At 36.0% G+C, this 11,352-nt stretch overlaps 1 protein-coding gene across 6 annotated transcripts in view; it reads left to right on the forward strand.

Annotated features, from left to right (window-relative positions):
* Positions 1 to 9,216, forward strand: part of TSGA10 (testis specific 10) — a 104,414-nt gene extending 95,198 nt beyond the window's left edge. For 5 of the 6 annotated variants that reach the window (XM_022598999.3, XM_022598995.3, XM_089922663.1 and 2 more), the window contains 3 exons: positions 1,876 to 1,980; positions 2,158 to 2,307; positions 6,774 to 9,216. In XM_022598999.3, the coding sequence (XP_022454707.1) occupies positions 1,876 to 1,980; positions 2,158 to 2,307; positions 6,774 to 6,798 (280 nt within the window). In that variant the 3' untranslated portion in view covers positions 6,799 to 9,216. Of the gene's footprint in view, positions 1 to 1,875; positions 1,981 to 2,157; positions 2,893 to 6,773 lie in introns of those variants that run through there. The other variant, XM_089922664.1, reaches the window with a different exon arrangement.
* The last annotated feature ends 2,136 nt before the right edge of the window (positions 9,217 to 11,352 follow it).

Below are 11,352 nucleotides of genomic sequence, written 5' to 3' on the forward strand. Positions count from 1 at the left end.
TTCTAAAGTTTTGGTACTTTATAGATTAATAGAATTTTAAAGCTGGCGTTTAGACAATTCAGTGTCATAATTTGCTATTAATTAAACTGAGGACCCCAAATATTGTGATTTGTCTAAGATTTAGTACTTATTTCTATTATATGTTTATCTAAATTTATCTAAATTTAAGTTTAACCATCTTTGTTGATTGTTTGGGTATAAATGAACACCTATTGATCTAACATATTGCCTTTAGGAAATAACCAGATTAGAAGAAATTAAGCACTTCTGAAACCAGAAGAATTTTTCTATTTATGGACCCACCTGGTAGTGCTACCATCTTTCCATTTGCCACATAATATTTCCCTATGTACCTGTAAGTGTGTACTGGTTACCTGGAAGAACTACTGCATTTACAGAATGCTGAAGACTTCCCCCAGAGCATTGATTTTGACTTTTTTTTTTTTTTTTGCGGTACGCGGGCCTCTCACTGTCGTGGCCTCTCCCGTTGCGGAGCACAGCCTCCGGACGCACAGTCTCAGCGGTCATGGCTCACGGGCCCAGCCGCTCCGTGGCATGTGGGATCTTCCCAGACTGGGGCACGAACCCATGTCCCCTGCATCGGCAGGAGGACTCTCAACCACTGCGCCACCAGGGAAACCCTGATTTTGACTTTTTATTTTAAGAATCCCTAATACCGTTAGCACCTTATTTACAAGACTGGAGGATTAGGTGGAAATGCCTGCCTGCATAGTGAATATTTTATTATTAAAATATTAAACTAATATTTTATTATTGAACTTATTATTTTATTATTAAACTCACCTCTCACAAAACTTCATGGGGACTCTTAGCCTCTGTTCTTATCTGTCCCATCTATAACACTTTTTCATCCAGCCTCAACTCTGCCCTCCCATCCGAGCAGGGGGCGTGGGGAAGGACAGGAATCATGGTCTCAGGAATCAGCTACTTGTAGGAGCCCCGACTAAGCAAAGGCTGCAAAGCCAGGGCCTGTTTCCTTCAGAAACTGATTTTAGGTTTTGGCAGCTGTGATTGAGTCATTCTTTTCAATCACTGCATCTGGGCTTTTGGGGTACCTTCAACCAGTTCTGCAGGATCATTTCCTCAAGCCGTAGGTGGAAATTGCCTCAGTGAAATGTGCCGACACTCCCACCTTAAGGGGTACATTCTGTTTTAGACTGGCTGGTGAGTAGTATCAAGTAAGCTTGATAAAGTTGTGTGTTCTTAGTCTCTAAAGTTTAGACTCCAGCAGTCTGTAATGCAGTCCTGAAAGCCAGCAGATAGGATAGAATGTTCTGTGCAAGCAGCATTCACCTCTGTCATCTGCCTCGTGGTAGTGTGCCTTATCACAGGGTTTTTGAGGCAGTGTTTAGCCCTAAGGAAGATCCTGTTAAATTGAAGAGATTTTGTTTTTAACAGTAGATATATGAAATTTCATTGCAAGTATATATAAGACATTTGGTCAATTAAATGTACATATATACACACACATTCATCATGGTGCTAGTGAATTCCAGTATTATATGCACTGGAATATGCACCTAATACCTTAAAGTACGCTTGTAAAAATGATCTGCAGTAAATAAGTAATATAGGTAGATAATAGATAATAGTACCCCTCTAAACATAGAGAAACTGAGACAGAAAAGGTTTAACTAATTGAATGGGGCTGGGAGAGTGTAGGCTTTTAGTAGGCTACTTTGCACATTTACTACATCTAAAGCTGGCATATTTTAGATGCACTAATACATCTATGAAAATGACAATTTTGCTTGGATCCAGCTGAGAAACCATTGCCAACATGGTTTCATGTACTCTAGGAGTCCTAGCCATATTTTACCTGTAATTAACTGTCACTCACATTCTTTTGCACAGGGCCATCCAGAGTAGAGACTTGGCCCAGTTCAGGAACGTCATAATGCAGTTGGAAGCTGATTTAGACATTACCAAGAGACAACTAGGGACAGAGCGCTTTGAAAGGTAAGTGTGTCTCTATGCCACGTTCAGCCTGGAAAGCATTGTTCCTTGGATAACCACAGATTTTGGTTATTTCATGATGCTTAGATTTTAAAGCATGATTTGAACTATAGTTCTACGACAGTGTTAATAATGTCGCTGGATATAAAGTTTAGTAAAAGTCTCACTGTTTTGCTTTAGGGAAAGAGCTGTGCAAGAACTTCGCCGCCAGAATTACTCAAGTAGTGCTTATCATTTGAGTTCCACAATAAAGCCAAATACAAAATGTCACTCACCAGAACGTTCTCACCATCGATCTCCTGACCGAGGCCTGGATCGATCATTAGAAGAGTAAGTGGTTTAAGGATCCATTCTTCGGGAACCATATAGCAATAAAAACTGAATATCTGAGAGGGTAAGAAAACTCCGTAACAGTCTACCATTAATAGTGCTATTTAAACATCATTACATAATTAGATATGTAGACATAAAAATAAAGTATTTTGATAATTAGTTTTATATAAATATGTTAAAGAAAGTCTATTTTATCTAATGTCTACATAAATTATATTTTTAAAATCTGATTTTCTTTCTACATCATACAGTTTTTTCATATACTTTCATTGACAAAATATTGGCAAATTATTACAGCACCATAAAATACATATACTTCAGGAAAATAATAGGCTAATTTTTCAGAGGAAAATATTTTAGATATATTCCTGTATGTCACAAATTTCGTAAAAACATTTTTATTTAGAAATAATTTCAAAGTTACAAGAAGTTAACAAAAATAAAATAATACAAAGAACATCTGTGCAACCCTTTACCCATACTCACTATTATTAAAATTTTACCGCATTTGCTTTTTCTGTGTTTATGAGACAACACATGCTGTCTCATGCACTCACATTCTTGCACTTGTTCCTCCCTCTCTCTCTTCTATCACATTATCTTGCTAAATTCTTTTACTTTTTCATTAAGTTTTGTAATTGAATCTTTAGGGGTTTCCAGATATACTGTCATGTCATCTGCAAAAAGAGATAATTTTATTTCTTCTTTTCCTATATGTATCTCTTGAATTGTATTCTCTAGTTGACTGCATTTGCCAGTATCATCAGAATAATGATAAATAGCTGTAGCAAAAGTGGACATTCTTGGGGCTTCCCTGGTGGCACAGTGGTTGAGAGTCCGCCTGCCGATGCAGGGGACACGGGTTCGTGCCCCGGTCCGGGAAGATCCCACATGCCACAGAGCGGCTGGGCCCGTGAGCCATGGCTGCTGAGCCTGTGCGTCCGGAGCCTGTGCTCCGCAACGGGAGAGGCCACAACAGTGAGAGGCCCGCGTACTGAAGTGGACATTCTTGTTTTAATTCTGACCTGTGGTGGGAATGCCAGTGGGGTTTGCCCATTAAGTAAGATACTGGCTTTAGGATTGCGGTTTATATGTTTTATGATATTAAGGAAATACTACTCATTACTATTTTTTCAAGACTTTTTATTAGGAAAGGATGTTTTTGTCAAGGGCCTTTTTATCATCTATGAAGATATGGTTTTTCTCTTTAGAACTATTAATATGTGAATTATATTAATAGATTTTCAAGTACTGAACCATCTTTGAATTTCTGGCATAGCCCCTACTTGGTCATAGTATATTATTTTCTTGGTGTTCACTACTATTTCATTTATTTGAGATCTGTGTATCAATATTCGTAAGTGATATTGGTCTGTAATTTTCTCTCTGTGCTATTTTTATCAACTTTAGATATAAATGTTATATTTGTTTCAAAAAAAGAATTTGAAAATTTTTTGTTTACCATGCTTTGAAACAAGTTATATAGTTGGGGATTATTTGATCTCTAAAGATTTGGGTGAGTTTACCTGTCAAACCATGTAGCCTTGGTTCTTTTTTTTTGTGGCGTGTACTTCCTTAATAACTTTTTCTATGCTTTTTTTTTTTTAAAGCCTTGACACGACTTTTTTTTTTAATTTATTAATTAATTTATTTTTGGCTGCGTTGGGTCTTCATTGCTGCACGCAGGCTTTCTCTAGCTGCGGTGAGAAGGGTCTACTTTGTTGCGGTGTGCGGATTTCTCATTGCTGTGGCTTCTCTTGTTGCAGAGCATGTGCACTACGTGTGTGGGCTTCACTAGTTGTGGCACACAGGCTCAGTAGTTGTGGCTTGTGGGCTCTAGAGCACAGGTTCAGTAGTTGTGGCGCACGGGCTTAGTTGCTCCACGGCATGTGGGATCTTCCCGGACCAGGGCTCGAACCCGTGTCCCCTGCATTGACAGGCGGATTCTTAACCACTGCACCACCAGGGAAGTCCTCTATTGCTTCTTTGGAAATTGGTCTTTTTAAGCTTTCTATCTCTATTTGCCTAAAAGTTATCTAGGCTTTCAGTTATCTAGGTTTTCAAATTTATTTGCACAGAAGTAACCAATGCAATATCTTATAAATTTTAAAATTTCTTCTGTATCAATAGTTACATCCTTTGTCATTTCTTATTTGTATATGTATGTTTCTTCCTTTTTTTGTTGATTACCTTAGCCTATGGTTTGTTTACTTTGTTCATTGCTTCAAAGAACCAGCATTTTGATTTATTGATTTAATCCGTTTTTCTTTCTTATTAATTTCTGTTTTTATTTATATTATTTCCTTCCTTGTGCTTTTTCATTTACTTTGTTGGGTTTTTTTCCCTAGAGTTTTGAGTTAGAAATTTAATTCATTTATTACCATCCTTTCACTTTTATTGATGTAGATATTCAGAGCTATGAATTTTTCTGTGATCACTGCTTTAAATATATCCCATAGATTCTGATATATAGTGTTTTTGTGATCATTATTTTTCATAAATTCTGTAATTTCTGTTTGTATTTTCACTTTTACCCAAGAGCTATTTGATAGAAAATCTTTTAATTTTCAATGAGAAGAGCTTTTTTGTTTGTTTGTTTTGGTTTCATTTTTAATTCCGAGTGTTATTGCATTGTGATCAGAGACTATTGTCTATAATATTTCTATTTTATGGACACTACTGATGTTTTTTTGTACTTTACTGCATGATCAATTTTTGTGAACAGTTCATGTGCACTTGAGAAGATACATTCTTTCTTATCAGAGTATAGTGTAATATATCTAAAAGATTTGCCTTTTTAATTTTATTTAGTTCTTTTATAATGTCGTTTAATTTTTGTTCACTTGTTTTACTAAGAATGGTGTTTTAAAACCTATTATTAGTATGTTTTTATTTCTTATGTCTCCTATAAATTTGTTTTGTATAGGTGGTTTGCTGTTTTATTTGTGGCATAGATATTCTGAACTGTCATATCTTTATTGTGAATATGGCTTTTATGAAGTGTTATTTTCTGATGCGTTTAATTTTTTTGGAAGGAAGAAGGACTTGATGCCTACTTTGTCTGGTGTTAGAGTTACAACTCCTGTTTCCTTATTGTCTCCATTTGCCTGGTAGATCTTGGTCCATCACTTTATTTTTAACTTTTTTGAATCACTGCATTTTAAGTGTCTCACTTTTATATAGTATGGATTTGAGTTTTGCTTTATGAATCATTTTGAAATTTTTTTAAAGCAGGTGAGTTAAGCTCCTTCATATTATTGATATAACTTAAATTTGGCCTCAACTCTGTCATATCATCTTATGATAACCACATTTACTATGTGATATTTACTCTGTTTGATTATTCTTCTTTGCTTGTGAACATTTCTTTTGATATTCAAGAAGTTTTGTGTTTCATTATAATGGTTACCTTTCTATTAATACTTTTAATAGTACCCTTAAAGTACCCTTTTCTTTAAATTTTAACTTTTTGCTGTTAGTTTTAAATGGTATCCTTTGACTGCCACCTATTATCCAGACAACAGTCAATGTACTTAATTTACTTTCCCCGAACCACTGATCTGTTTCTTGTTCCTATAGTGTTGCCTTTTCAAGTTGTCATATAAATGGAATCATGTGTTATGTAGTCTGTAGTGGCTGACTTTCACTCAGCACTACATATTTGAGATTTATCCGGCTTGTTGTATGTATCAGATATTATTGGATATTCCTTTTAACTGCTGAGTAATATTCCATTGTGTGACTGTAACACAGTTTTGTTTTGCTTTGTTTTACTTTTTATTATTTTGAAATCATTACAGCAGTCTCACAGGTAGTTGCAAAAATAGTACAGATAGTCCCACGTATCCTTCCCCCAGCTTCCCCAATGGCAAGCCAGGAAACTGACATTGGCATAATTAACCAGTCTATAGGCCTTATTCAGTTTTCACTAGTTTTTACACGTGCTTGTGTGTGTGTGCAGTTTTTTTACACAGAGAACATATGACATCACCACAGTCAATGTTCTGAATTGTTCCATCAGCCCCGAGGAACTCATTCCTTCATGATACCCTTTTATGGTCACAGTCCTCTCGTTCTCCTCCCTATTCCTGAGCAAACACTAATTTCTTCTCCAGCTCTATTATTCTGTCCTTTTGAGAATGTTGTATACATGAAATCACACATGGGATGTAAGTTTTTGAGACTGGTTTTTCTCTCTTAGCACAGTGCCCAGGAGATCCATCCAAGTTGTGTGTGTCAATAGTTCATTCTTTTTTATTGTTGAATCCATAGTATTCCATGATATGGATGTATCACAGCTTGTGAAAACTGAGTGAAAAAATACATTGTATCTGTTTTCTTACACAGAAGCTGAGGGAAAAATCCTAAGTCTTACCAAAGTAATATTAGAACACATTTTTTTATTCATCATGAAATCATTGAGTTGAAAATATTAATCTACATAATTTTTTTCTCTCTTATAGGAATCTTTGCTATAGAGATTTCTGACACGTGAAAAGATTCTTCATATCCTTGGGAGAGGTCAAAGTTTCAAACTGATTTTTTTTTTGCTATATGATTGCATTTATCTTTTGAATGCTTGACAATGTTAAATGAATTTATTAACGTTGTGCCTCTGAATCTCTGTTTTCATGTGCCATATCGCAGTGATCTGAGATGACTCATATAAAACAAAAATGCATATGTCTCTTTCTATCCATACAGTAATAGTGAGTGTAAAATCTGCTTACTTCACTATTGAACACTGTTATGTTAACTATCCGGAGTAAATAAAGAAGATTATAAAAAGGGGGAAAAGTGTTTTTACAAAACTGATTTTTTCTTTGTGATTTATGCTTTCATGGCTGGACAAGTTGTGCCGCAATAGGTGCAGTTTACCAATACTGGCCTGGGACCCCATATTCCATTTTGGAACCAACGTGACATTAACTCTAGGCCATAATCTAACTCCAAAGCAGTAGATAGTACGAGTGTGTCAGGATTTTTAAATACATAGTGTTGTACCACTAATTAACATACATTTTCTACAGTTGTTTACCCTTACTATTTTTAGAAAGGTAGGTGATGCTATATCTGTCAAGAATGTAAAAATTTTTTAAAAGTCTGTATTTTTAATATGTTTTTCTTTAAAATATTAAAATACTGCAGTCAACTTAATTGCCATTTTATTTATTTATTTTTTTGCCTGTGGCAGCTGTCTATAATGTAGAGTACCAAGTTCAGTGGTGTTTCCTTATTTATACCCTAAAATCTCCTAAATCTCTTACCGTTTCTGTCCATAGACTTTGATTTAATGTTGATATTACAGTCTGAACACTACTGGTAAAAGCTATTTGTACTCTTGCCATTTTAATAATTTTTAAAAAGCCCTGTCATTAATAGTATTCATATGATGCAGACAGTTTCTCATTTTATAGAGTCACTATTCATTATGACTACAGTAATGTAGGATAGTGCCCTGATTTAGGTCTTGTTTATGCATTAGCTCTCTAATGTTTTTCACCATAAATTTATGCTCTATATTCACTTTACTTTGATTTTTAAAACGCTTGAGGTTTACACAGCTAGTTCAGGACAGTTATTACAGATTGGTTTTAAAAACTGAATAATTAAAAATAAGATGTCTTTTTATAAACATGTTACAGAATAATATACAAAAAGTTTTTCTTGCTGGTATTAAATAATATACCAATAGATATGCAAAATTAACCTCTGCTAGGTAGCAAAGCATCACAATATTCATTTTAGCCTCTCCACCTCCTAGAAGAGCTGATAAGGAGCTGAGTGTCACCTGTTGCGTACACTTAACATATATTGGGGTTTTTAAAATTAATTTTTATTGGAGTATAGTTGCTTTACAATGTTGTGTTAGCTGCTACTGCACAGCAAAATGAATCAGCCATACATTATACATATATCCCCTCCCTTTTGGATTTCCTTCCCATTTAGGACACCACAGTGCATTAAGTAGAGTTCCCTGTGCTATACAGTATGTTCCCCTCAATTGTCTACTTTATACATAGTATCAGTACTGCGTATGTGTCAATCCCAATCTCCCAGTTCCTCCCACCCCATCCCTTTCCCCCTTGTTATTTGTTCTCTACCTCTGTGTCTCTATTTCTGCTTTGCAAATAAGGTCATCTATACCAATTCTCTAGATTCCAAATATATGCATTAATATACAATATTTGTTTTTCTCTTTCTGACTTACTTCACCCTGTATGACTCTCTTTGATATTGTAAGTGGAGAGGGCAGTATGAGGGAGGGGGGCGTGACAGAAATAGAAATGAAGTATGTCAGAAAGTATTTCCATACTTGATTAAAAGTATACTGTACTTGACTTGTGCCATTAATTGCAGAATACTTAAAAGGAAAATTATATGGTAAGTATAAAGGGGCCAACATTATCCAAAGGTAGGGAAACGTTAAGTATATTCTATGCTAAAATTCAAAGAAAAGATGATTTCTTATGGTAATATATATTTTTAATTAATTAATTTGGCTGCATTGGGTCTTCGTTGCTGCACGTGGGCTTTCTCTAGCTGCGGCAAGTGGGGGCTACTCTTTGTTGCAGAGCACGGGCTCTAGGCATGTGGGCTTCAGTAGTTGTGGCACACAGGCTCAGTAGTTGTAGCTTGAGAGCTCTAGGGTGAAGGCTCAGTAGTTGTGGTGCACGGGCTTAGTTGCTCCATAGCATGTGGGATCTTTCCTGCACCAGGGCTCGAACCTGTGTTCCCTGCATTGGCAGGCGGATTCTTAACCACTGCGCCACCAGGGAAGTCCTTATGGTAATATTTAAGAGCATTTATGGTTTTATTTTTTTTTTGTTAGTTTCTGCTTTAGAACAAAGTGAATCAGTTATACATATACATATATCCCAATATCTCTTCCCTCTTGCGTCTCCCTCCCTCCCACCCTCCCTATCCTACCCCTCTAGGTGGTCACAAAGCACCGAGCTGATCTCCCAGTGCTATGTGGCTGCTTCCCACTAGCTATCTATTTTACATTTGGTAGTGTATTTATGTCCATGCCACTCTCTCACTTTGTCCCAGCTTACCCTTCCCCCTCCCCATATCCTCAAGTCCATTCTTTAGTAGTTCTGCATCTTTATTCCCGTCTTCCCCCTAGGTTCTTCATGACCATTTTTTTTCTTAGGTTCCATATACATGTGTTAGCATACGGTATTTGTTTTTCTCTTACTGACTTACTTCACTCTGTATGACAGACTCTAGGTCCATCCACCTCTCTACAAATAACTCAGTTTCGTTTCTTTTTATAGCTGAGTAATATTCCATTGTATATATGTGCCATATCTTCTTTATCCATTCATCTGTTGATGGACACTTAGGTTGCTTCCATGTCCCGGCTATTGTAAATAGAGATGCAATGAACATTATGGTGCATGACTCTTTTTGAATTCTGGTTTTCTCAGGGTATATGCCCAGTAGTGGGATTCCTGGGTCATATGGTAGCTCTATTTTTAGTTTTTTAAGGAACGTCCATGCTGTTCTCCATAGTGGCTGTATCAATTTATATTCCCACCAACAGTGCAAGAGGGTTCCCTTTTCTCCACACCCTCTCCAGCATTTATTGTTTCTAGATTTTTTGATGATGGCCTTTCTGACTGGTGTGAGATGATATCTCATTGTAGTTTTGATTTGCATTTCTCTAATGATTAATGATGTTGAGCATTCTTTCATGTGTTTGTTGGCAATCTGTATATCTTCTCTGGAGAAATGTCTATTTAGGTCTTCTGCCCATCTTTGGATTGGGTTGTTTTTTTTTTTGATATTGAGCTGCATGAGCTGCTTGTAAATTTTGGAGATTAATCCTCTGTCAGTTGCTTCATTTGCAAATATTTTCTCCCATTCTGAGGGTTGTCTTTTCATCTTGTTTATGGTTTCCTTTGCTGTGCAAAAGCTTTTAAGTTTCATTAGGTCGCTTTTGTTTATTTTTGTTTTTATTTCCATTTGTCTAGGAGGTGGGTCAAAGAGGATCTTGCTGTGATTTATGTCATGGAGTGTTCTGCCTATGTTTTCTTCTAAAAGTTTAATAGTGTCTGGCCTTACATTTAGGCATTTAATCCATTTTGAGTTTATTTTTGTGTATGGTGTTAGGGAGTGTTCTAATTTCATTCTTTTACATGTAGCTGTCCAGTTTTCCCAGCACCACTTATTGAAGAAGCTGTCTTTTCTCCACTGTATATTCCTACCTTCTTTATCAAAGATAAGGTGACTATATGTGCGTGGGTTTATCTCTGGGCTTTCTATCCTGTTCCACTGATCTATATTTCTGTTTTTGTACCAGTACCATACTTCTTGATTACTGTAGCTTTGTAGTATAGTCTGAAGTCAGGGAGCCTGATTCCTCCAGTTCCAGTTTTCTTTCTCAAGATTGCTTTGGCTATTCGGGGTATTTTGTGTTTCCATGCAAATTGTGAGATTTTTTTTTTGTTCTAGTTCTGTGAAAAATGCCAGTGGTAGTTTGATAGGGATTGCATTGAATCTGTAGACTGCTTTGGGTAGTATAGTCATTTTCACAATGTCGATTCTTCCAATCCAAGAACATGGTATATCTCTCCATCTATTTGTATCATGTTTAATTTCTTTCATCAGTGTCTTATAGTTTTTTGCATACAGGTCTTTTGTCTCCTTAGGTAGGTTTATTCCTAGATATTTTATTCTTGTTGCAGTCGTAAATGCAAGTGTTTTCTTAATTTCACTTGCACATTTTTCATAATTAGTGTATAGGAATGCAAGAGATTTCTGTGCATTAATTTTGTATCCTGCTACTTTACCAAATTCATTGATTAGCTCTAGTTGTTTTCTGGTAGCATCCTTAGGATTCTCTATGTGTAGTATCATGTCATCTGCAAACAGTGACAGCTTTACTTCTTCTTTTCCGATTTGGATTCCTTTTATTTCTTTTTCTTCTCTGATTGCTGTGGCTAAAACTTCCAAAATTATGTTGAATAATAGTGGTGAGAATGGGCAACCTTGTCTTGTTCCTGATAGTAGTGGAAATGATTTCAATTTTTCACC

Source organism: Delphinapterus leucas, chromosome 13 (genome assembly GCF_059928025.1).
Source record: "Delphinapterus leucas isolate spDelLeu-1000000601 "Yukka" chromosome 13, BTC_Dleu_Yukka2, whole genome shotgun sequence".
Taxonomy (NCBI): domain Eukaryota; kingdom Metazoa; phylum Chordata; class Mammalia; order Artiodactyla; family Monodontidae; genus Delphinapterus; species Delphinapterus leucas.